The 27,490-nt window shown below is 37.3% G+C and overlaps 1 protein-coding gene and 2 long non-coding RNA genes across 5 annotated transcripts in view; 2 read left to right on the forward strand and 1 right to left on the reverse strand.

The window, feature by feature from the left end:
• LOC103460204 (interferon-induced protein 44-like) overlaps window positions 1-21,101 on the reverse strand; it is a 42,599-nt gene extending 21,498 nt beyond the window's left edge. Inside the window, exons 1-6 of one of the 3 annotated variants that reach the window (XM_081599545.1) lie at window positions 21,087-21,101; window positions 20,561-20,864; window positions 19,053-19,205; window positions 18,762-18,930; window positions 17,869-17,969; window positions 15,536-17,779 (exon numbers count right to left, since the gene is read on the reverse strand). In XM_081599545.1, coding sequence (XP_081455671.1) covers window positions 17,612-17,779; window positions 17,869-17,969; window positions 18,762-18,930; window positions 19,053-19,205; window positions 20,561-20,821 — 852 coding nt within the window. In that variant the 5' untranslated portion in view covers window positions 20,822-20,864; window positions 21,087-21,101 and the 3' untranslated portion in view covers window positions 15,536-17,611. Of the gene's footprint in view, window positions 1-15,535; window positions 17,780-17,868; window positions 17,970-18,761; window positions 18,931-19,052; window positions 19,206-20,560; window positions 20,865-21,086 lie in introns of those variants that run through there. The other 2 variants (XM_081599547.1, XM_081599546.1) reach the window with 2 other exon arrangements.
• Window positions 931-4,605, forward strand: LOC145548677 (uncharacterized). The gene is made up of 3 exons (XR_014084681.1): window positions 931-2,034; window positions 2,109-2,276; window positions 3,965-4,605. It is a non-coding gene; the product is annotated as an uncharacterized LOC145548677 (long non-coding RNA).
• On the forward strand, window positions 6,427-15,455 carry LOC145548674 (uncharacterized). The gene is made up of 4 exons (XR_014084679.1): window positions 6,427-6,556; window positions 11,252-11,277; window positions 11,369-11,554; window positions 14,481-15,455. It is a non-coding gene; the product is annotated as an uncharacterized LOC145548674 (long non-coding RNA).
• Window positions 21,102-27,490: the final 6,389 nt, after the last annotated feature.

Consider the following 27,490-nt stretch of genomic DNA (forward strand, 5'->3'; position numbering starts at 1 on the left):
TATTAGCACTTGGCTTTGGTCCCCATAAAATCTATGGAATTAAATTAGAAAAGGTTGATGTAAATGGCAAAATTCGGAACAATTCACAAGTGTTTTTAAGCTCGCTTGAGGTGGTTTCAGACTTATCTAAAAAAAGAGCTAATGAACTAAACAGATAAAAATACATTTTCTGAATAAGTGCTGAAATGGCCAACAGTTTCTTATTTATTATAGCCATGCGTGATATCAGAATCTGACATACTCACGCTTTGCTTAGCTTGGTTGATTTGCTCCAGACCAGTAGATAGAAACACGCCTGCTTCACATTTTCATCTTTATTTCTTTTTTGCAAAATCTTTAAAGCTTCCTCAAAATTCACATGACAGTTAGTTGGAAACAAGGTCATTGTCTTGTATAAAATATGTTCTCTCTGTGAAATCATTGTCTTTTCCCTGCTGAAAATGAATCCCTGTGTGAGCACATAAGTCTGGTCTTCTGTGCTTTAATAAAAATGGCTGATATCATGAAATCAGAGTAAGATACAGTCTGCATGATATCCATCAAATATCATGCAGGAAGAAAAATAAAGCCTGCCATGGGTGTTAAGGCTAACTAGCATGGCAGCTGATAATAGCGGATGAACGGTTTTCCTTTATTGGTAAGTTGCTTTTTTTTACCACTGGTACATTGAGCAGCGCATACATGAGTATGTTTTACAGCACCAAGACACTCTTCATGGTGTCTTTGTGGTAACAGTTTTAGCAAATATGCAATAACATATTTTTGTAAGAGTTACATACTGCAGTTTTAATGCCAGTAAAGATGTTTCCATTTGTTCTCTTAAAATAAACAAAATAAATATTTTTTTTGTTAGAAACAGCCTTGTTTCTCAAATTAAAGTATAAATCCTACTGCATCAAATGTGCTTTTTTTCCATGCCATCATGTCTTCCTACTCCACTACAGTGAAACATGTAATAAGTAATACTGTAACAGAGGTCAGTGGTTATAAAACTTGCAATCCTGGTGTTGATAAAGACTTTTTATTGTTGTCAGCAGCAATACAATTATTTCACATCTGTCCTTAGTTGCACAAAATTGCATTGCAATCAGTCTGTTATCAAGCAGTCATCGTTTTAATAACAACTAGTGGGTTTCTTATAAACCCCAGAGCTTCTCTGAACAGAAAGTGAAAGTAGGAAAACCTCTCTGAGCTGTTTGTTCTATGAGGAGCCTCAGTTAGTGTTTAACTCCACAGCAGCAGAAACACAGCAGAGGTAGGATTTAAAAAACTCTTTGCTTGCCTTTTTCATATGACTGGGCTGATAAGGGAATCTAATTTTTGTTTTAATACTCGTATGTAAAACAATAAATGCAATCGATGAATTGAAGACTGACTTCATATGTAGCTTTCTCTTTTTAAGTGAATGTATATTTGTTGGCTTTGCACACTTATCTGAATGAGTTTGAACTGACAAAAACAGATAGGCTGCAATATTCATTATATAATGGCTACTAATATACGGTTAAGCCCAAAATTATTTATACTCCTCATAGATTTAGAGATACGGTGTTGGGTTAAAAAAAACAAACACTCACTGAGTGAGCAGCAGTGAGTATAAAAGTCAGTATACCAGAGAGGAAACGGGCAGAAATCATTCAATGCAAACATGTTTACAAAGTGAATGACGTAGAAATAAAAATACATTTATCTTGAAAAAAAGGTGGGAGGAACATACAGTTTAGCCTTAGACTGCACTTTGATGGGACTAAGGTTAACCCCTCTGTGTCCTGTTGTCAGTGAACTTCTCTTTGTTCATCACCAACTAGTTTCTTAATCGCTGACCTCAGATTGTTTCATCATATCATTGCTACGAGTTTGTCACAATAAGGTTCTCTGTACCACTTAGTTGCTGCAATATTGGGGTTAAAAACGCTTTTTGTTGGTCATAACGGACTCTCAGTCCGGGTCAGAATGCAACACAATCATGAGGAAGACTGTATCTTACTTCGTGTTTCTTTCTGTTAGGTAACCAAAACATGAGGAATCCTGCAGGTGAGTGAATATGTCAGCTGATATGAAGTGTGGATTTGTAGTGTCATAACTTTTATGTTTTTTCTCCCCACCAGCTAAAGTTCAGACAATCACTACAGGGGAAACCTTTGGAGCAGATGTGGGTCTGATGAACCAAGTCATCCAAAAGGATACAAGTCGGGATGCACAACACATCATCCTGTTCTGTCCAATCACATCTCGTGTTGGCTCAGATGTCGAGGCAGCCTTGGAAAAAGTCCCATGTAAGGAATCAGATTGTTTACATTTGGTTGTTTCCTTATGGATTAAATTATAAAGCAATGGTTTTGTTGTTTGTCAGTTCTCAAAAGGTTGCAAGTGCATCATTTGGTCTAAAAGTCTTACCTGGTTGTTTCACTTACATTCTCTTGCTAGCTTATAACAAAAAATAAAATAAAATAGTCACCATAACTATGCCAGTGATACACAGCTCTATATTGCGATTTTACCAGAAGACCAGGATCCAAGATTGAGCTGGGTGAATGCATAGAACAAATTAATATCTGAATGTACCATAACTTCCTTCAGCAGAACAGAAACAAAACTGAAGTTTTCATCTTTAGACCCAAAAAGGGAAGATCTAGAGCAGGGGTCTCAAACTCAATTCACCCGGGGGCCGCTGAAGGCAGAGTCTGGGTGAGGCTGGGCCGCATAAGTAATTCCACGATTTAAAAAAAAAATATCCTCAAATGTCATCAACATTTAATTATTTCTCCAATACATGAACTGCAGGCTTTGGCTTTGACAAAGACTTGATGGGGGTGTGACAAAATTTAGGGTGAGTTCACACTGCAGCCTGAAGTGACCCATTTCCAATTTTTTGTCAAATCGCCTTTCTCTGCGTTTGATTGTTAATGGGAGAAAGTACCGGAATGGCGACTGCAGGGAAGGGCAACTGGTACCGGACTGTTCCATCATCCGCCACACTATTGTTACAAGCGTAGTGAGCATGAAGTCAGTGTAGCTTAGCCAGGCACCGAATGTCAGCCATGACGAGGAACGGCGGGCGAGACTTCCTTCAGAGGTCCACTCACCCTGTGGGCCGCACTAACATTATACTTTCATATCACAGTGGGGGCCACGAGACATCGTCGTGCAGGCCGCAATTGGCCTGGGAGAATGAGACCTCTGAAATAGAGTCAGCACATCTTCAGTTATTTACTATCTAGAAACTAGTGATTCGGTCTGAAATCTGGGTCTAGTGATGGACTCAGACCTGAACCTTCAGAGCCACATCAAGACAGTAACAAAGTAACAAAGGAGAGTCTCAAGTGTCTTGATTCAAATTCAAAAATACTTTATAGATCCTAAAGATGACAATTGACTGTAGTGTGCTGAGTGGTGCAATTTGATTAATAGCAAGAATAAAATTAAGTAAAGCTAAATGTTATTCTAACCTCAGTCTACTCAATTCAATTCTGAAATACTTTATTGATCCCAGATGGAAATTAAATAACCGACGTAGACTATGAGCTATGAGACTAGGACTCTACTTTACTAATCTTAGGTTAAGGCACTGTATCTATTCCTCAAAGGCACCTTGAGGTACCTCAGAACAAGCCAATGAGCCTTGCTTTGTTTTCTCACATTAGGATGTGACCTTATCTTGGATAAGCAGAATACAATGTGTATACAATGTGTAGAAAGATTTCTTCTTTTATGTGTGATGCAGTTCTGGGTTATTCACATTCAATGGTTTTTCAGTGTGGAAATTAGAACAAATTGTGAAAATGCAGACAAACATCTTTCCAAATCCAAAATTCTTTATGGTGATATATTTGTCCTGCTCTTCCAGTAGAAAGAAGAAATATTAAATAAGGGATGATTTCTAAACTCAGAAGGCTAATCTTGTCCTCCTGTTAGGATGTCCCGTTCTGCCTTCATCTCACATTTCTCTCTTATTTTTCAACAGATGGTCAAAAAATCATCCTGGTTCTGATGCACCACACCCGAGACGCTGACTACTCAACGGCTGGGATAAAGTGGTCAGAATGCATTGAAAATGTCGTCCTGGATGTTCACGTTCTCTTCCATGAAAGTGTCCCAGGGCTACTGCTGTGTGAACAAAATCACAAGGCAGTGTTGCAAATAAGACATTTTTTAGAAGGACACAAAAAGAATTCAGATCAGAATTGGGCTTTGATTGGGTATGGTTATTGCCTATTGTGTTGTGTTTGTTCTTGGGTCTTGTCTGATGACAGGTCTTGGATGAGGCTCTGGAACTGGTTCTGGCATCCAGACAGGCTTTGGGTGAGGTTCTGGAACTGGTTCTGGCATCCAGACAGGCTTTGGGTGAGGCTTGTGATTTGGTTCGGTACTCGTTTGATTTGATTTCAGTTTTGCTTTCTTATGTAAGAAAACCAAAAGATATTAAAGAAAGACTTCCTTAATACCATTGTTAACTCTACAACTTGTAAATGTGTATACAAGTTGTTTAATGTATCTTACACACAAACACTGTGAAATCACAACAAACATAGTCATTAGAAAATTGTCTATATGAACACATGCACAAAGATATGCAGAGACTAGAACATCTCAGCCAGACTTATTATATTTGTGGTCACAGATACTTATTGACTTGTTTCGTAGGTTCCAAAGGTCTATATTATGATATTATATTGAAATAAAACTCTTACTCTGAAAGAAAGGATCTTGCCATTGTTAGACTGTACTAAAATAAAGTGTTTATGATGGTGAAGCTGGTATAATAAACTGTCTATTTAGTTGCTTTTGAATGAAGATCAAATAAACACTTTGAATGAATGACTTCTGGTGACTCTTCTTAATGCATGTTGTAACCTTAACCTTGACCTCTGTAACCTTATAATCTCTGCCTATAACCATTGTAACATAATGTTTGGGAACAGTTTTCGCTGACAAATAATCAATAAAGTTTGAAACAATAATAGAATATTATCAGCCTCGGTGTGATAATGTCACACACATAACACATGTTTCTGTTTAGCTCTTTTGTGTGCAGTACTGAGTCAGTGCAAAGAGATCTAATGAAAATGAAGGAATGAAGAATAAGAGAAAACATCAAGGCTTGATTAAATACACCCAAATCCTTGCGAGAAATTGTGTTGAGGAACCAAACGTATCCTTTTAGTTATAGTCTGAAAAGCTAACCCATCACCAAGACAACACCATATCCACAGGTAAATATGGAGGTAGCAGCATCATCATCTGGTGCTTATTTTCTTCAGATGGAACTAAATCTGTTGTCAAGGTGGATGAAATTAGAAGTAGTTCTAAATGTCTATCAATTTTGACCTTACAATTTAAGTGGAAAATTGGAATAAAATAGAAATAACTTTTATTATGCTTAAATTGAGAAATTTAGAGAAAAGGTAGCAAAATGACAGGAAAGTCAAACATTATGGGTTCATCCAAAAGTGAAAATATAAAAACAAAAGTAACATAGTGATCATAAAAGGTCAGATTTACAACATAAGAAAAGAATACTGTGCAGTTCTTAACTATTTTAGATTCAAAGATGTGCAACTAAATAGGATAATATGGTGTCCCTGAAGTGCAAACCACATCAACAAATCACTAAACCAACAACAATCTGAAAAATATTACATCATCAAAGACACAATAACATTAACAGAGCATAATTAAAATTAATAATAATAACCACTCAGCATTACTAACTAATCACAAGTCAAAATTAAGAACCCATATATTTGTTGTTAATACCACATCATCTAATACTTTGTATGTTAAGATTATTGTGGTACAAAAATGTCTTTTGCATTTCTTGTTCATGTGTGAGATTTTGTACTTCTTTCGTGTTTCATGAAATAAATAAATGAACTAACAATTTAACTTTTTAGCCTGTTTAGCAGTAAACTCTAAGAGTTTTTTGATCGCAGTTCTTATAAATCATGAGACTAGAAGCCCATTTCTGGCACTGATTAAAAATAACATGCATTGTTATAAGGACTCATTAATATGAGACAGTCTTTTAAGACTGTTTCCTCTTATAAGAGTAAACATATATATTTGTATCTTTTATGATACAAATATATAGTATCTCATAATTATAGTGATATAATAATAATATGTTATTATTATTATATCATCTCATAACTATGAAATATTATCTCCTAATTATGAGTTAGCTAAGTCAAAACTATGAGATACAATTTTTATGAAACGGCCCTGCCAGCATGCCTAGGTGGGCCCCATATGGGGGAAAGGAGGGCTGACATATGGGTCCCATATGGGTTTGTCAGCGGGTTCCACAGTGGCCCCACATGGGTTTGCCCATGTAGGGCCACCGCCTACATGGGCCCTAAATGGGCACCGTGAAACCCGCGGACAAACCCATATGGGACCCATCTTGTCTGCCCTTCTGTTCCCCATATGGGGCCCGCCTGGGCATGCTGGCAGGGGGTGGGGCTTTCTCATTTATCTGAAAGTGAAAGTGAAAGTCAATCGTGCAACCTGCGTGTCACTCCCAGCAGCAGTACAGCAAAACCACAGTACAGCAAAGGTAAGAATTAAGCTTTTTAACTATTTGCTTGTTCGTGAACATTAGGTGATATACAGTAACGAAAACAGCTTCAACTAATAAAGGGGACTTCTACTTCGTCTTGATACTTCTGACATCCATTTCCTGTGTAAATACTTAAGACGACACAAGACACTTTGCGGCTATAGAGCAGGGAAAAGGACGACAGCAGCGTAAATATGTGACCCGTTTGTTAGAGTCCCGTTAGAGTCGTGCTAGCGTCTGTAGAAGTCTTTAGGACGCAGTTAATGGGTTTGTTCGTGTACGTGTGTGTGAGTGTTTCTGTCTTCTAGGGAACAGAGAGGTGCGGGAGGTGGACGGTTATTTTTCACAGCTCTTGCATGAAAGCGGTCACTGCGCCGGATGTTGTGGTGTTTATGTCCTTTTCTGGACAGCGGCTACACAAACAGTTCGTGAATCCACGGTAACCTAGATACCGTAGCATCGGCGTAGGAAGCGGAGGGGACATGTCCCCCCCACTATTGGAGAGAGTCACATTCGTCCCCCCCAATAATTTCACCGCAGTTTCGAAGAATTTTAAAATCTTCCACTCGCGTGCTTTTATTTTGAAGGCGCACACCAGCGCATTCAGCAGAGCGCTTCCTCCCTCCTCCCCCTCCCCTCTCAGAACCGCTCAGCAGCAGAAGGAGTCAGAGAAACTCCGTTTGAATGAAGTAAACGACCTGCCAGGAATGTTGCCATGAATATCGCTCGTTTATAACATCTTGTTGTCAGTTTACTTTTATGTATAGAACAAAATCTTTTTTTTAAGCCGTTTTAATTCTGGGATAGTCACATGTCCAAAATTTTACTGCTAACTTTGTTTAAAAGTTAGCTAGTCTAGTCACAATGATTTAGAATAGCGGTTCTCAACGTGGGTGGTTCCGCCCCCCAGGAGGCGTTCAGAGGACGGTAGGGGGCGCTGGCGGACATTTTTACAAAAGGGGGGCGCTGGGATGCCCTTGGGAGGCGTTTAGTCGAAGGTAAACTTTACACCTTAAATCCACAACAATACCAGTTTAGACTTTGAGCAACTTGGTAAAACTATATTGTGTAACATTAAATCATGCTTGGCTGAAACTGTATCGATGGCAGCTCTTCTTCTATTAAGTGTTTGTAGCTTCATGGCGCTGCTCCGCATCAGTTCAGCGTTACACCGGCTGATGACGCTGCTGTGATTCACTTTGTCTGGTATTTATGTAGCTACATATGTTTTGGCAGTTCTGTGATCATGTCAAAGCAACAACTTATATTAAAAAGTGTTTTTTTTTGTCCGTTTGAAAGCTGCCCGCTTCCATGGAAGGACAACCGAAAATCGCTCTTATAAACATGTAATTACTAAAATCACGACTTTGTATCCCTCTGAAAAATGAACCTATTTAAATAAAGAAATCCCTCCATGGGTGATACCACTGATAGAGAGCGTTCATTTTATAGCGTTAACACCGGTGCTGTAAGGGGTCCGACATGAAACGGGTTTGATGGAACAACACAGCACTTTTAAATTTCAATAATCAGAACACCAAAATTGTTTCCGTTGTTTTAAAAGGTTTATGTCAGTCTGCCTTTTCCCCATCGATATGTTTCCCGACCGCCCTGCACCTTAGGGAGTTAAAAATACAAACCAACAAAAAAACGACGCGCACATTGCGCTAAACTCTGAAACTGGAGAAGCGGGACATAAAACGGAGCGACGAACTAGATGTGAATTATGGCATAAAAACAGAGAATCCGACGCTGAACAGTGAAAAAATCAACACATGATGTGAAACACATGACGATTAGGAGGCGCAGCAGGTGATGAGTGAAAATTACTGAGCGTCAATAAACGATAAAATAAATCTAGCAACAGTAAAGAAACTAAAGTGAACATAGCAATAAACCGAGAGAGGATAATACGATTAAAATGAAACTAAATGGAAATGAATGAAGAACAAAATGCAAGAATAAACTAAGAAACTAAAGTAAATACGGAGGAATAAACTGGTATGGCAAGACCTTTTGAGCAATAATTAATACAGATGACTGCATGGCAAGATTAAACAGACACTATTTCCAGATAAAAGGTAAAATAATAATGTTGAAGTGCCATGGGCAGGGGCGCAACTACACATTATTCAGGTGGATGCGAAAACATAAATCGGCACCCCCCCCACGAAGGAGCGTAGAAACATACGCTCCGCCACCCCCACCCCCCCATCCTCCTTCAGACGCCGATACGTTTAGGACAAAACTCGCTACATTTACCCCGTTATGTGCGCGAGGTGAAGGAGCGTAAGGCGCGCTGAATTGTACTGGAAAACATAATCGGTGCACCGATTCAAAACATCTACAATAATGATAGTAACATTAATAATAAAATAATTGTCAGTGCAAAGTAGCTTACAAATTCTTTGGTGGGGGGCGGTGAGGGACCTGGATTAGGGCTAGGGGGGCGCTGGCCCGAAAAAGGTTGAGAAACACTGATTTAGAATGAGACTGAAACAGCAGCGAAATTAGCCTTTTTATTATTTAAAGTGAGCAACACCTGATCATACTCGACCACTTAATGTGTATTTATGTATTATATTATTTAGATATTTAGAACAGCAGTGTTAGAATGATGTTGAAGAAAGGTGAAGCAGCTCTGGTGAGGTCTTCATTTAGTTTATTGAAATATGTATTAACTGTTTTTAATTTTTAAATAAGCTAAACTACTTTATTATGAGGAGCAGGTCAGGAAAGACATAGGAGAGCCAGGAGGAGTTTCAGAGTGTGAAGATATAAAAATTATATTAATTAATTACATTAAAAATTATATTAATTACAGGAGACAATAAGACAAGTGCTGGAGGAAAGGTTTAAAAATAGTGAAAATTTTTGCTACAAAGTAAATAGAGTTGAGATGTATAATAATGTATACATCTGAAAATTAAGTTGTTTAAATTCTCATTCTGTATGATAAAAACATACTTTTTTATATTCCGTTCACATTCTGACACTGTACATTACTGTAGTGTCTGTTGTAAATCCATGAATCCATGCAGGAACATCAGGCTGCAGAGAGTCAGAGGGAGGCAGAGACAGAAACACATATCTGTAGATATTTCAGTTAAATGTTTGCGGCTGAAAATGACAGGAGAATAAAACATTTAGGTTTTTGCCTCAGTGTTAGGAGTTAAGGTGTCTGTTAGATGTGAAAAGTATAATTTTTTCTTATTTTGTAGATCAAACTGTTGCACTGATGTAGAGAGTTGTTAAAGAAGAATAAAACTTGTTTTTTAGATTTTATTTTTGTTAGTAAAACTGATGTATTGAGTTTAAAACTGCTGTGTCTTATTATATGAGCTGTTTTCTACTTTGGTTTTAGAAAGAAGTAGAACCAATTCAATTGCAAGTCAATTTATATCAATGCATTTTGACCAATAAGATATATCAGAATCTGGTAGCCTGTCTTTGCTACCAGAGTATTTAGCTTGCTAGTTGTGAGGCAAATGCTAAAGTGGGTGTTCATCCTGGAATGACGATCATTATACTATGCATAACTTTAATCTGATTATTGGATTGTAAATAGTAACGTGTTAGAATACTTGTTACTGAAACAAGGGTCAGATTAGAGTAACGCATTACTGACGTGTTGATGGCATAATTGTTTGACATTTCTGCTCAAGCTATTTACTGATCTGTCAGGTTTCCGATGTGCGTCCCCCCCAATGACAGACTCGTTCCTACGCCCTTGTACCGTAGATTCACGGTATCTAGATGTTTTTAGTAAACAAATCATTTGGTAACACTTTATTTGAAGGGGTGTGCATAAGACTGACATGACACTGTCATAAACTTGACATAGCATCTGTCATGAATATAAAGAAGTCTTTACGAATGTTTGACAGTTGTCATGAAGTGTCATTCAGTAAATAATAACAAATGCAAAGTTGCTCTAAAAGTTGCGTTGAAAGTCCATTAAAAATGCCAACTTTGCATTAAATTGTCATAATTTACAAAATCATGCAAAGTTGGCACTTTTAATGGACTTTTAATGCAACATGTGGCCCTCTGCGCCACATGTTGACGCATCTGGTACCCCCTTCTTGTCAACATTTGATGTTCAGGGTGCTCTCATTGAATGCTGTAGCGCTTCCTAAGCATCCAAAACTGATGATCTAGGAATGAAGAGGATGAGTCTATACATTTTTTAAAGGCATATAAAAAAATTATACAATTTGTGCACAGCTGATGTATCTATGATTTACCAATTTTGTTAATTTTACTTAAGATTTAAAAGATCCTCCGAGTCTCTGAAGCCGTGATTTTATCTTAATTTCTGCTTTTGTTTTTTTTGGGGGGTTTTTTTAACAACAAATAAGCAGAAATTAAGTTAAAATCACGGCTTCAGAGAAATTGGTCGACACTCACCAAATGGAGGTTAAGCCACTAGAGGTCATTGTGAAAGAAACATTGATATGCTTGCTTAACCAAACTCATTGAATGGAAGGAAAATATAAAAACAAAAAAGAAAACACAGAAGTTGGGACCTGTCCACAATGCAAAAAGTAAGCATAATAGATTTATGACCAAGGTCTGCTTGTTTGGCAAGTAGACTTACTTGATCTGAACCCTATGAGAATTTGTAAAGTATCATTTTTTTTGATAATTTCCTTATGTTGCTTATGTTACTCTTTGTGTTTGTTTCTGAAGGATCCAGAAGATGCCCTGTCTTTCAAGTGAGTGATCATCTCAGGTCATGCAAATAAGTATCTTGCTCTGATTTTTTCTTCATGTTTTTATTTTCTGATTTATATTTCTGCCAAACAGAACCAGTTAAAGTTGAGACAATCACCACTGGGGTGACTCATGGCGCCGATGAAGAGCTGATTGGCCAAGTGAGAAGTAGGGTTAGGCTGGAGGGCACAAACCAGGATGGTCAGTATACCATTGTTTTCTGTCCCATCACCTCCCGTGTTGGTTCAGATGTGGAGGCAGCCATGCAGGACATGCCATGTAAGGCAACATTTTTACTTTTGGTTTGCTGAATTTCTTTTTTTAATCAGACAAAGATAACCTGAGTTAATGCCAAAAAGTTAATTTTAAATGCTGATTTAATTTGTAAAGGGGAAAAAGCTAAACTAACCTGAACCCATAAGGAAAAAGTATGTACCTTACATGTAAAATCGCAAATTAACCAAATTTCTTTTTACTTTTTAGTTCAGTTTTACTCATCACCCTTGGCCTGTTGTATCAAGAACTCACATATGCATATAAGTAAGCTAATATAGCTCATTAGGTCAATTGATCTAAAGAAATTCAAGAAGAAAATCACTGACATCCTTCCATCTGGAAAGGAGTCTGAGGTTGGAGTGAGACAGAGACTCAACGTTAAGGTCAAATAATAACATAAACCTAAATAATTTTGACTAATTGAAGCCATTTACATTCATTCTTAAGTTATTATTCAATAAAAAAATATCCACATAAAACATTCTCATAAGGCAGCTTTAGGGTGACCTAATCTGACGTGGTTTGTTATACACTGCTCAAAAAAATAAAGGGAACACTTAAACAACACAATATAACTCCAAGTAAATCAAACTTCTGTGAAATCAAACTGTCCGCTTAGGAAGCAACACTGATTGACCCGACGAGAGTCCCCGTTGTCAATCAGTGTTGCTTCCTAAGCAGACAGTTTGATTTCACAGAAGTTTGATTTACTTGGAGTTATATTGTGTTGTTTAAGTGTTCCCTTTATTTTTTGGAGCAGTGTATTTATTTGAGCCGAGTGATTGTTCAAACCTCACTGTAGAAAATGTTTTGCATTTTGAAAAAAATCACAAATGTTTCTTTTCTATCAAGTTAATCTAACACAGAGGTTCCCAAACTCTGGGGCGCACCCCTAGGGGGGGCGCCGTGCCATTGCAGGGGGGGCGCGGGAAGCCATCTGGATGAAAAAAAACAAAAAAGAAAAAACATTAACGCTGTATTCGCTGGGTTTTTACCTTAGAATGGCCAACTCTCTGTTATTCCTCTCTCAATTTAATACAGTAGGGGCTTCCACACTTCCCATATTTGTGTCCTCTGTCACTTTTATCAGCAGTTAAAAGTTTAATCCGTTGTCCACATGTCATAACCTGTTTTTCCGAGCCGCCTTTAAACGCAACATGAGCGCTACGACACTAGCACTGGGTTTACACCTGTGCGGCAGTGAAGGAGACCTGCTGCTGCTGTACGAAGCTTCGCAGGTGTGTTAGAATCATGACAACAAACCAGCAAAACGCAAAGAACTTTTAACAGTTTCCCCCCCAAACTAACCGACTGAGTTGAGTAAAGCCGTTTGATGCAGGTAATGTTAGCTAAAAGATGACTAGCTAGCTAATATCAATACAGCACCTTAAGCTTGTTAACAAGTAGCTTGTAGGCTACTGATGTTGTCTATGTTCAGCTATGATTCATTTGCCCCCAAAAAAATTTATTCCCTCTCTTGTTCGTCTAGAGCCGGGGCTGAGTATAATGGGGAGCCTCTAAGAATCCACAACCCCCCCGCCCTTCGCTCACACAGTGTTCAACCAGACAATTATTTGTAATCCATAGGGGGGGCCCAGAAATAGTTTGGAAACACCTGGGGGGGCCGAGGAGAAAAAGTTTGGGAACCACTGATCTAACAGATTGTAGCAATACCTACAATAAAGATACAAGTGTGACATCAAATCACTTTTATTAGCAATGAATATCTATAAGATTACAGATCAAACCATAGAAAATTAATCTACGGATTTTCTCAGACACTGAAATCAGAAATACTCCAGCCCTCCAATTTCCCACATTTGGTATCAAAGTCCTGTACATCAAAGCTCCGACAATCTGCACCATAAGAATTACTACTGTCCTCTTCAGCAACTGTAACTATAACAGGAGACTCTGTAATTTATTGAAGATGTAACCCTGTCCGTGTGAGATGAGTCCTCGCTGTTCCCTGGACTCTGCGTTGTGTCTTAAGGGTTTTTGTCGGAAGGAAACAAGACAGGAATCTGACACACACGGCGGTTGAAATCGTGGTTGGGACCGTTTATTCGGACCACCCGACAGTGCAGCGGCTTCGCCTTTAGAATTCAGAGCAAATACTGCGTGTCAACATGTTTCATTAACGCAGTTATTTTTGATTTACAGATACAGCATACATCAAAAAAAAAAAGAAAAAGACAAAATGATACAAAACTAACTACTTGAACATTAAAAGTAACATTTGGCTACATTGAGGAGCTGGCGGTCAGCATTGCCTACCTTTAGAATTCAGAGCAAATACTGACCGTTGTACCACCAACACACAGTAACGAACGCCAAGTACGGCGTTCTTCAAAGGACACACTTTACAACGTTCCGCAACCCAAAGAGCAGATTCAACACTTTGGTGACATGCGCCACCACATTTAAGCACTGTCCTACATATCTATAAAATACTTACCTACCCTGGTTAGAATACAATTTAGCAGACAGAGCTGACATGTTTTTGTGAAGACTTTAACAAGATTTGTAAAGGAAAGTAAAAGGAAATTGTTGTTTTACATCACTGTAAAACATTTTAAGGTGGCGTAACTTGAAAATGAAAGTTCATCTGCTGCCTTGAAAATGAAAGTTAATTCAACTAGAAGACTGTAAGCCAAATGTGCCTAAACCATATTTAGGTATATGTTGAATGAAGTTGAATTGAATTCTTAAAATGTGCCTAAATTGTGTGTGCAGATTTCAAACTTGTTGGACTTGTTCAACAGGTTTTCTTTTGATTAAAAAAAGTGTTTGAGGTTGAATTTTTAAATCTTTGTATCTCTGGTAGCAATCTGTTAGACATTTGTACTGTGAAATATTTGCACTGAAACATCACGGTGTGTTGATACAGACTGAAGTAGTCATGTCATTTATTTCTGCCTTTGAACAGCCAATAAAAAAGTCGTCCTGGTGGTGATGCACCACACCAGAGATCCAGACTACTCCACCGCTGGGAGGAGCTGGTCAGACGTTTATCCGAACGTCGACTTAGAAGTTCATGTCCTCTTCCATGAAAGTGTTCCAGGGTTACTAACCTGTTCTCAGAACACAGATGCAGTGTATCAAATGCAAGAGTACTTACAACCAAACGGAAATTACTTTCAACCAAGCAGAATTAACTCTCAGCATACATATGTGATCCTTCTCGGATTACTGATTGTTGTTGTTGTCGTTCTATTGTTTCTGTTGTTGTACTTTTTGGGGGTAAAAGAAAAATCAACAAACAGAACCAATTAAAAATCAGACAGTAATATTGTTCAGTGTTAATGTCTCTGAGTACCTGTTTGTATAAATGTAAACATGTATGGAACAAGAAGGTTTGGGGTTCAAATCCTAGGGTTAGCATGTTCCTTCCTGTTCCTCTCCAGGTACAAGATTTCCTTCCAAATCCCAAAAAAATATCACAAATGTTCCATTAAACTGTGTTAATCTAATTTGTTCAGTCATTTATGAGTTTTTCTGGTTTAAATGTGCAAACAAAGCTAAATTTGAATCCCCAGTGACTTAAACTGTACAAGCTTTTCTCACTGATCTTATTGGATGGATTGTGTTTTTTTATTTTTTTTTTGTTAAGTGCCTTCAGACACGAGTTGTGTATAAAAAATGGAAATGAATTAAAATGGACTGAATTGCAACAGATTTTAAGCTATGTAACAAACATGACTGATCAATAACAGGATTGTATTAATAAGTTGTCTAATGTCTTCTAGTTTTCAACTATCAATACTTTGGTAGCTGTGTTGCTTTTATGTGATGCGTGTAGCTGTAGGTATTTCAATATTAGTATATTCTGAGCTTTTGCCTATCTTGAATGAAGGTGAATTTTATTCTGTTTCCTTGGTAAATAAAGGTGTAAATAATGAAATGCATTTATTTCCTTTTTTTTCAAAAATTGTGTCATTGTATCCAGAGCAATATGGCTGAAAATAACATGCCCAAAATGAATTGAATGTATCTCAAGAACTACAGAGTTTATTTTAATTGTTTTGGTGTCAAAACAAAGGCAAGACTCTAGAGAACATGTTACAACTCTAAAAACCACCCTGCCTGTTACTGAGGAAAGTGAATTAATATGATAAACAGCAGAAATTAAGAAAATCAATTTCTGCCTAAAAAAAAACACTTCAATCTATGAATGTTCCATTCAAAGCATGCAGTGAAAGCCAAAAAAAGTAGTAAACAACAGTACACAATTTGACCTTTGTGTACTATTGTTTACCACTACTGTGCCAAGTTTCATGAAAAAAAGTCGATCATATGAGTTTTAGAGAGGTACTACTAGATAAAAATCTAGGCGGACCTTCCAAATGAGCCATTTTGGCACAATTTGTGCCATTTGAACTTTCTTAGTTTTTATTTCTGTAGGTTCTGTTTCAATTATTTATTCTTTTCATATAATAAATTATTATTTATCATAAATAAGTAATTACATCTAATAATTGTTTTTGGGGGTCCTTTTGAAAAATCCACATTGCATTCATTCATAAAAAGAGAAAAAAATAGGCAAATTGTAATAGACTGAAAATGGAACAGATTAACTCACAATAACACTTCAAATAGAATTATATAACAATGAAAATGCAAATAGCAATGAAAACTAAGTTGTCAAAAATGATATGATCACAGGAAAAACTAATATATCTCATAATTACATTACAATAACAATGCGCTCTGTGCGTAAAATCATCCAATTCTCCATTCAGTTTTCAAAAGTACGCGGGGCAGTTTCTCGGGAACCCATTGGTCAATTTTGACGATTGACATGTCGTTCGAACCGTCAGAGCCAATAGAATCTGAGGGCGTTGACATTAATACGGAAACTAAAGTCATTCACCAATTACAGTGAGAAAAAGGCATGTGACGTAAATTGACCAAGTTTGACTCGCAGTTTGTGAATTGTACGTAAAACACGGAAATGCTTCTGTGCCGAACCAAAAACCATGTGAGATGTACTCAGGGAAAATGGATTATCGGACCAAGTGGAAATATTTACTCTAATATGGATTATGACCACGAAACGGCAAAGGTAGAACTGGATTTTTTATTTTAGCTTCGTGAAATGAGCTACTTCTTTTTTCTTCTTTAGCTGCTGGTTCAGTGAGTTTTGCACGTAGCGTGGTGACTATAGTATTGTTAGAAACCGCAGAGCTTCAGCTTTACTCTGATAGATAGTTTTTGTGTATCGTGCCTCCTTGCTCTTTTATTGTTGCGTTTTTTACCTAGTGTGCCTCGTTAGTGTCTAATTGCGTTTCTTTTTATCAATCTGCTTAGTGTTCAATCTGGGTGTGGTTGAGGTAGAAAATATTGTTCCTATCATTTAGAAGAGCTTTTTCCCTTTACGTGGATATGCAATATGCCTATATTGATAAATGTATAGCATGTGTTTTTAATTGATCTTGTTGCGGCAAGCGCCGAGGACCCAAATTTGGATCCCCTAGCGACAGAGAGGTTTTAAATTTTTTTGACATTTCAAACTCTAAAATTCCCTTGTTTTTCCAGAAAGATTCTGAGGTTAATCTAAAAATGTATAAATTTTTTCCCCCATCTACTATGGCTTTTATATACTGTCATAATTTTTAATTGAGTTAATTTTACTTAATTACATTTTAAACAAAAACCATATACTGACAAAATAGACATCATTTTCGATTCAAAAAGTCTTTTAGTTGCTAAATTATTTAATAAATAGACATTCAACAACAATGGTGTTTATTGTTCTAGTATGTTATTTGGGTTATTGCTAAAGTACCCATTCATCTTTGAAATGTGTGTCAGGAAGAAATGATCATTCATGTAACTTCTTTGAAAAAACTACTTCTTAAAAATAAATATGGACGCTGATATCAGTCTTCTGGATGTCGGTGCTCATGTTTAGCACTGAGATGCTGTTTCAGACTTGAATAGCTCAGCAGACAGTCTAACTTCTCTTAGCACACATTGAGTGCAACAGCAGTCTTTTCCTGTATTCCTTGAAGATGCGCGGCTTTATCATACATGCTTGTTACTTCCTCAGGCTCCAAATCATCTCAGCACTTTGTCCGTGAAGTCATGTCCCAAATCAATCATCATTCTCACCGCTCTCAGGATCAAAGTATCAACATCTGAACATGTCTGGATTTCGTGACTATAGTTCTTCACAGGAAGGATGCAGTTTATTGGAATCCCCAAACTTGAATTCAGGTCAGAAATCTACATAAAAAAACAAAAAAACATTTGTTTTCTTTTTGAGTCAGTTGTTAAAAGTGATTGAGTTTCTTAAAAGTCCAACTGAAACTCACTTTTTTCTTTAAATATTTGCTCCTGCAGACATTTCTTAAATTTGTTTTGGTATCAATACACGCCTCGTCAATGTTTGTCAGAACAGCCAGTTGAGGAACACCTATGGATACAGAAATGCATCTGTTATTGGAAGAGTGGCATTTATATTAAAGCTGAAGAATAAATGATTGCCAGTAATTCAAGTCAAACTCATATCCAGAATCATTACAAAGACAGGGTGAGATTTTTCATGTCATTATTTCAGCCTGTGGCTCAAGAAGCAAAATGTAGTGAATGCCTTCAGCTCATCTGCGTTGTTGATTATGGTGTCACTAATATTCCTCTTGGCAACAATCTATAGATCACACAAAGAGCTCAAATCAAGACACCTGATAGCCATATATGGCTATCAATGTGTCCAGTCGGCGGCGCTGCAACTCCGCCACAGAACAACACAAAAATGCAGAACCCACAATGTTTGCTATTTGTGAGAGTGAGGTGAATGCAGCACAAATAGAGAAAAGATGGAGCTACAATGTCACTGTGTACAAAAACGAAACAGTTTTTTTTTTTAAACTCTGCAACCTGGTTTCAAAAGTGACAGTTTCTGGTCTCCAAAGACACCAAATCCATGTGGTTGAACAGAATAAATGACAAAAAAAACTCTGGTGGATTCACCTAAAACGTCTCTGTGTGAGTTATTCTATATGAATCTGTGTGATATCAACTTCACTTTTGCACTGAATTACTGAACTGAATCCCACTTTCCATGACAATCTAAGTTAAGCTTAATATGGATCAATTTAGACATTTCTTTTCCAGCAAAGTTCTTTTTTCCTTAGTTATTAAAAAAATAAACATACTTCTGTTTTGTTAATGAATACTTTTTTTCAGGTTATGGTTTGACTCTCACCCTTACGACTGGCAGCTTCTCCGATGTCCCTCAGTTTCCGTAAAATGGAGGACTTCATTTCTGGTGCATTTGCATTATGAACACAAACCATAACATGGACTCTGTCGTTTAGAGATGGAGACGAGTTGTAGTCAGGATCCCCATTAGACAGTGGAGCCACAGGATTGAACTGTAACGTAAAAATAATGGTCATTTATGAATCTAAGGATTTGACAGATAAATTAAGCTTTATTGTTTTGCTGACAATGTTACTTGCAGTTGGAGGTAAAAAGAACTTTTAGCTAAATATACCTTGTATCCCTCCTTTACGTGCCCCATCATAGCCAGCTTGATGTCGTGTGTGTGGATTCCTCTTCCATATCCTTCCTCCAGGCCCATGGTGTCATTGAGCACAAGACAGTAATGGTTTCCTTTGCCTCCTTTCCGGATCCTATGAGCTAAATACTGACAGACAGTATGTCAGAAAACTGTCACCAGCAACATTTATATCAGCCAGTTTAGGGCAGGTGTCTCTGAACATTTTAAGAGTTAAGGGGCTTCCAGCTCATTGGAGATGGTTTTAAAATATGTTCTGACTTTAATTATAGGTTTTAATATTTGACATTGTGTCTGAAACCGTTTCTGTGTTGCCCTCTGGGCCAGGATCCTGTAGGGAAAAATATATATTTTTTAAATCTCAGCAGCTGTGTTTCCAGCAACCTTAAAATTGCGCAGATACGAACTACGACAATAAATTTACTTAATGGCAACATGCTAATTTCAAAAGACTATTTTTTTGCAAAAAAAAGAAGTTTTTTGTGCTAGGATGAGATGGTTTTTCGGCTGTATTGAAATTAATACAGACGATAATGTAAAACTTTGTTGCAAGATTAACAATCGGATGTTATTCCTCCTGGAAAAGACAAAGAAGACGACACGAAGTGGTTGGAGGATCCTGGCGCTGTTTGCTTTTAATGACTTATCACGTGAACAAACTTATTCATGTGATTTTAAACTGTTTTTCTTATTTAATCTAAACACTGCAATTGTGAAATTGTGGTTTTTGGGACATTAGCAGAACATTAACAGATGATGGTTTCTGTTTAATCAAACAATTACATACAAGGGCCAGAGGTCAATATTTGGTGAAATAATCCTTTTAATTACTCTTTCCCTTTGCAGTTGGGTTCCTCTGACAGATATATTTCGACCGCTAAAATCTGATGCCACTGAAGAAGACGCTTCTGTCTTCTTCAGTGGTTCTTGGAGCAGCGCCCCCACAGGTGAGGAGGTTTATTAAGAGACTGTATCATTTGACACAGATCAATGTGAAAGTGAACCGCAACTGCTGACAATCTAACAAATGTTGCAATTTTGGTCCCCAATAGAACCAAGACTACTGGACTGTCAGGTGTGAAAACACTCTCTCTCCTTTTGAATTTTGCCTTTGTCAGTGTCACCTGCTGGCCATAATAGGTATTACAGCATAATTGACTGCTGTAAATAAACACAGCCAATCACAGCAATGTGTTTTTCTTTAACTGGAAGACAATATCTGTTGAAAATATCCAGACAAATGTAGCCAGACCTTCAATCTCTTTCACTAGTGAAACTTCCCAGATGAAGCTTGAAGCTTATTGGACCATCTACATCTTCATCCTCTCTCTCACTCAACTGTGACTAAACCAGCACTCACATGTTGGTCAATCTCCTTGAATGTATACATAAACAGCACCTTACCTTTTAAAACTATAAGATATCTAAGTTACACAAGATGGTATCTATTTTGTGTCTCAAAACAAAGGAAAATGCATATTCACCTTCTTGGAAAAACTTTGCCCTGAACTGTTAGCAGCACTAGCCAGAGCTTCACAGGTCACTCTCCTTCGCAAAGCATTACTGACAGAGGTGATGAAGCTGGACTTCCCAGCACCGACCGGTCCATACAGCAGAACTCTGATGTGTCTGACTTGGTCATTTACTGGTCGAAAATTCTCCACATAATGCAGATCTCTGTCAACGGTGAGTAAAGAGTCTAGCAGGTAAAGCACAATGCTCACTTTTATTTTTAGTGAAAGCATCAAAAAGTAAAAATCTTTTACTCACGTGTTGAAGGTGGAGGAGCTAAACGCAAGAAAAATGATAAATTATTTTAGGTTTTCAAACCATATTTTTAAGACTAAAGAAACGTAAATGTAAAAAGAAATCATGGTTGTAAAATATATCTTTAAATCGAGAAGTAAATAACATGCTGGGGTAGGGATTTTTTTTTTTAAATAAATAATTTATTTGCAAAGATTTAAAATACTTTTATCAGTGAAAGCATTAATAAAATATTTTACTTACCTGGGGGAGGCGGAGCTAAACATAAGAAAAATAATAATCATTTTGGGTTTTCAAAAAGTATATTTTAGATTACAGCCACATAAATGTAAAAAAAAAAAATCCTGATTGTAAAATATACTTTTAGAATCAGAAAGTGTAAGGAAGTTTAACAATTACAACATGCTGGGGAAGGAAAAAGTTATTTTAAAGAAAGGATTTATTGACACAGATTTCTAATACGACATGCTTGACAAAAGTATGAAAGTTTTAAAAACTAAGTGAAGTAATTTGCTAAACGACATTAAAGCAGAAAACATTTGACTGTCACTTTGTTAGGTTTCACCTTGTTAGTACTGAGTTAGACTCCCTTCTTTCTTCAAAGCTTCCTTCACTGTGTGTCATGAACCTTCATCAGGTATTTTAGTCCATATTGACATGAAAGCATCACACAGTTACTGCACATTTGAAGGTTTCATCATAAATCCCACCTTCTGTCACATCCCAAATGTCCTCTGTTAGACTAAATATTATTAAGAGCCCTAAAGTTTGTCCAGAAACCCCGTTTCCTATTCTTACATTTACTTTGTTTTGCTTCTGCTGAAGCCCAGCCGCTTTATAGGTTCAACGTTTTGGATATTTAGAGGTGTTATTTTGCATAATTTAACTTGTACGAGTGGTTCTTTCAGCTTCTGTCACCCAGAACTGGCCAGCCCATTCTCAAATAATCTTTGAAATCAACTACCATCTGAACAGTTACCAAAAATGAGGGTTTCTATTTATCTTCTTTTTATACCGTTTTATATAAAGCTGAGTAGATCAGCAGTTTCTGACATTCTCATTTATCTGGCAGCAACAACCATGTTACTATCAAACTCACTTCATCACCCTTTCTTTCCAGTTTTGATGCCCATGTTAAGCTTTAGGAAGTCAGCTTTCACTGTGAGTTGCTGCCAACTGATCTGATTAAAGCTCATCTTAAAACCCATCTATTTTACTTGGCTTTCAATTACAGCGGGATCTAGTTTTAAATTATATGTTTGTTGTTAAACTGTTATAGTTTTGTTATGTTGTGTTTTAATGTACAGCACTTTGTATCAGCTGTGGTTGTTTTAAAGTGCTTTATAAATAAAGTCGGTCTGGTATGGTGGATTTGCTTTTTGTGGAAACACAACTGCCAGAGTGTGCCACATAATAAAGTGGCTAATGTGCGTACATCTCATGCATATGATTTTATAGTGTTTACTTACATGGTATTGAAGGTTGTCCTCCCATGGATGGATGAAAATGATGTCTACAGTGAGAAAGGACAGAAAAATAGAAGTAAAAATAAGCAGTTTGACTTATTTACAACAGATCTGGATTTATGTCCAGAGATGATAGCTTACTCAGTTCAAGTGGGAATGCATAATGACTATTATATTAAAATATTTTTATGTTTATCGGAAGGAAACCACCACAATAAGTTCCTCTAAAAGCCTTCTTCGTGTTTATTGCCACGCAGCACAGCTAGTGAGTTCGGATCGATGCGGCCGCTACATTAACACCATCAGGTTCGAATGACGGATTCAGAGCAGGACGTTTTTTGCTGTTCTGAAATTATTTTGTAAAATAAAGAAGACAAGTCTTTTCTACCTTTGTACCGAGACGCCACAAAAGAGAACAACTTTCATCCGCAGGGTGAGGCAGGGCAGAAATGCAGAGTTCTTCTTCTATAGTGTTTTCTGGATGTTTACACACTTTGTGTATTACCGCCATCTACTGGACGGAGATGTAATTCAGAAATTGATTTTTTCCTATGTATATCTTCAAACCTTAAAAATAATTATTTTATATATATACCTATACACACACACACACACACACTAAATCCTCTCAGCTAATTTTGTATCTTTTAAATACTTTTTATACTATTATTTCTTATGATTACCTCATTCTGTATTTTATGTCAATGCCTTCCTCTTTCCTCTAAATTCCATCTCTCCTGCCATATATTATTTATTTTGTCTTTAATAATGACTTTTATTTCTGCTCTACTTAGGAAGATATATTCAATTTTTTTTGCCTTAACTGCTTTTTTAGCCAACTTATCTACTTTTTCATGACCTAAAATTCCTTTATGTGCTGAATGTGAACTGAATACTTATCTTTTGTTGCTTTATAACATGTCAAATAACTAGCTTCATCTAAAAGATCTTGACAGCTTTCTGATTTTCCACTTAGAATACTAGTTAGGCAGGATATTGAATCTGAACAGATAACTGGGCTTCACCTCCACCACCCACTGCAATGCCAAGATAATTGCCAACATCTCTGCTGAAAAAAATTGATAAATTATCTGTTGTTCTTCTTTTCATAAAAAACTTTTTGTTTAGGAATATATACTGCTACTCCTGTTTTACCATTTTCCTCTTTTGATGCATCTGTATATATTTGCGTTATACTTTCATACATTATTTCTAAATACTGCTGAATAATTTGATAAAACCCTCCACAGGACTGTCCTATTTTTTTGGTTTTTAAATTTACTATTGGCATTTTAAATAACCATGGAGCAATTTTAGATTTAATTACATATAAATATTACAACATGCTATATTATTTATCCCCAAATGATTTGCATAGATATTCCCTTGCCATTCAAATCTCCTAATGTTATGACCATATTCCCAACATTCTCTGAATACCTGTTTAGTAGGATGATTTTCCTCATGCTCTTATAAATTTAATTAATACTTCACTGACAGTTTCATCCGCCAGTGGCCTTTCTCCGATAATCACATGAAGAGCAGGAATTGGAGAGGTTCTAAAAGCACCACAACGTATCCTAAGCACTTCAGCTTGGATTCAGGCTAGGCCTGTCGCGATAAACGATAAATCAATTAATCGGACGACTAATTAAACCTATCGACCTCATTTTAATTATCGTCTTTATCGTCTCTTCCGGCCTTTTTTCTTTCTGTTGATGACACTGAATGAAAAAAGGCTCAGCTCCAGTGCTCTTCACTATCTGGGACCAGTGGCGCAAAAAGTGGGCATGCAGGGTATGCAACGCTTAGGGGCGCAGCACCAGAGAGAGAGGGCGCCAAAACCCCGTCTCGAGGGGACGGCGCGCCGATGATTGTTACGTCCCCCAGGGACTCAACATATTTAGGGACACGAGACAAACGAAAATGAGGGTTAAACAGGATTTTATTTATAATTTTTTTCTTCCTCCTGGGTCTTTTTGTCTCCTGTGGAGAAGACAAGAGTAAAAAAAAAAACAACCCTCAAATCCCGTGTCCTAAAAAATAAAAGAAACCCAAAAGTAGCAACGAAAAGGTGGACCTGGTGAGCCGGTCAAAAAGAAACAAAACGGTACCGCAGAGGGCCAACCCTATACAGGGCCGTCGAAGCCTCTGCGGATACCGGACTAAGAAAAAGAAAAGAATCTACTTCAAAAAAAGAATCGAAAACAGGACAACCGGTCACACCAGGCCAAAATCAAAAAAAGAACAAAATTAACAAAAATACCCTAAACGGCTGTGGCCCGCAGCGGCCAGACCGGCCAGCATCGTTCCGGGGTCTGAGACAAACAAACGAGCGAGAGGGAAGGCGCAGCCCACGATGCCATCAGCCCACCTATATATAGGCGGGCCAACAGCGCCCCTAATTAACATAACTAAATAATACAAAACAAAACATTACGCAAGCCCTATCGTATTAACAAAAGATCACTAACGTCTCCATAAACATAAATAAATAAACATAAATCATATTGTGCCCAAGCACATAACAATGATGTTTTCCCATATACTTCATCGCGAGCCTTCCGCTCCTTCACCTCGCGCACATAACGAGGTAAATGTAGCTGAACGTCGCTCCTTCACCATGACGTTCCTTCCCTGGGGTAGTGGGGCGCCGATCTATGTTTTCGCATCCACCTGAATATTGTGTAGTTGCGCCACTGTCTGGGACTGGTGGTGTGGAGAGAGTGAAGGCTAATTTGGAGGGCGGACAGTGTAATGTTTTCTTAGTGTAATGTCCAGCGCACATTACACTAGTTCTCGGTCCATTTCCAAAACCTGAGAGACACACTAGTCGACAGAAATTCTAGGTATAACGGTTCGATCGGGTTTATCGTGCCGTGTGGTGTCCAGCCACATGGGCACAAAATAATGGCTACAAGTCCAGTTAACTAATTTTAAAATCAGGCATTAATCAATGCTTTACTAGAATCTACCTGTGATGCATGTGGCTAGAGTCAGCGTAAAGTCCTGACTGAATGAAAATCATTATAACCTATTTATGTCACGTTAACGAAGAACAGCTGAAAACTTACCGGGTTTATCAACTGAGGTAGCAATTTGGCTCCAACTCCTCTCCTTGTCATTTCTATATTCTTTGCACGAAATGTTGAATAAACATTAATGATACCACACATCAGCTCCAATGTCCGCTGGACTTCGGGCCATGTCAGCTGTTTGGGATTCCCCTCCGTAATTTCCCCTCAGAAAGCAGGGAGAAGAATCCGCGCTTTCTGATTGGCTACCTGTCACATTCAACGGACCGCGTTAAGCTCCCAGTCTGGGAAAACCCCTGATTTAGATCGGAGCGGCCACGACGATCTACCGTAACACACCTCTTAGAATAATTATTCTTAAATGTAAATATTATCTTTTGTCAAATGTCTGTTTAAATTTTATGAGACATTGGTTGAGGGGAAAAGTTCAGCTCAAGTTGTGGGTCACTATAACCTATTACACTTTTTCTTTCCAGGCACTTGTAAGAGGAGTTTCGTTTCTGCAAGCTGGTGCACTGCACTTTTGATGTTTGCTTGCCTGCAAGAACTGATCAAATTATCTCAACTGATTTCTCCCCTCCCTTTAGCAGTTGAGATAGCATGTAACTAGGGCATTTCCTGAACTAAATAAAAAGCTTGTGAGAGCGGAGCTGTTTTAGAGTGTAGGTGGAGATTGTGACTGAAACAGTTTCCGAGCACTCTCCTTGCAAGCATACAGCTCATATTTGTCTGTGTCTCTTTATTGCAGATTGGTGAACAAATGTAAGGTTTTAGACCTAACAACACCACACACACTGCAGGATGATCGGTTAGATCAGTTCTAAGATTGTCATAAGGGGAAAATAGGGGCAAAAAATAGTGTAGTGTGAACTATTGCATTAGGTAGTGGGATGTGCCCGTTTTCTCTATTTAAATCTAGTGATTACTGAAGGCCAATATAGTATACAAACTTCATAATCTGCACTCTTTTGGTTGAATGCAGTATTTATTTCCACTTTGGCTTTATGTTGTCTAGTTTTTATTCAAGCACTTTTTTTGTTAATGGAGACTGAGAATCCATTTTATTTTTGTTTTTGGTTGTTTTATTTAGTTTATTTTCCAGTGTTAAGTGTTCTTTGAAAATAAGGTGTATCTATCAGGAAATTGCATGCATTATTAGTCATTTCCATTAAATCAGTGTCAAAAGGTCTTGAAACAATATTATCGTTTATCACAATAATTTTTTTGACAATTAATCGTCCAGCAAAATTTGTTATCGTGACAGGCCTAATTCAGGCTAAATCTTATAAGAATTAGCAGCCGACTTATTAACAATACATCCACAGTCCAACACAGAATGAATTAAAACATCATACATTCTTTTCAAAGATGTGCTTGACGCCCCCCAATCATTCCTTGACAAACATCTAAAAATATTAATACATTTTTTTACATTTATCAATGATCTTCTGTATATGTATCTTAAATGAAAGTTTAACCATACACCTAGGTACCTTATGATATCTACCTGCTTCAGTTTTTGCCCATATAATCTAAGATCTACTGTAGGATTAACCCTTTATCTTGAAAAACATCTCAACAGACAAATGAAACTCCCATTCATGTGACCGTCTTTCAAATCAAAATCAAATCAAATTTTATTTGTATAGCACAGTGGTGCTGGATCTCTGGATTCAAAGGGGAATAGATAAGATGAGTTCAGGGTTCGTGGGAATTTACAGACTCCATCACTACACCCAGGTTTCGGCCTGATCGCTGGTTTTCAGTTGTAATAACTGAAGCTGTGCATTGATTCTAGTTCCCTCCTCTTTTGGTCCAAAGATAATAACTTTGGTTTTGTTTATATTTTTATAGTTATAAAATCTAGAAAACATATTTCATAACACACAATGATTTTTACAACAAAATGTCATAGAGTGCTGTTTAATACTTATGCAGACTAATTACATTTAAGTTATTTCTGTTGTTTTCATAGTAATTTGCCATAAACAGTTTGCAGTTCTTAATTGTTAAAGTGACAGTTGCCAACACACCATAACGCCTCAGACAGAACGGCCGTATTTGCGACAGTAACATTCACAACTAATGATAATTTACTGTAAAATGTTTTTACAATCAAATACTATAATACAGCTTACAGTTCTGC

This window comes from Poecilia reticulata, chromosome 2, assembly GCF_904066995.2.
Source record: "Poecilia reticulata chromosome 2, P_reticulata-male-v2, whole genome shotgun sequence".
NCBI lineage: Eukaryota > Metazoa > Chordata > Actinopteri > Cyprinodontiformes > Poeciliidae > Poecilia > Poecilia reticulata.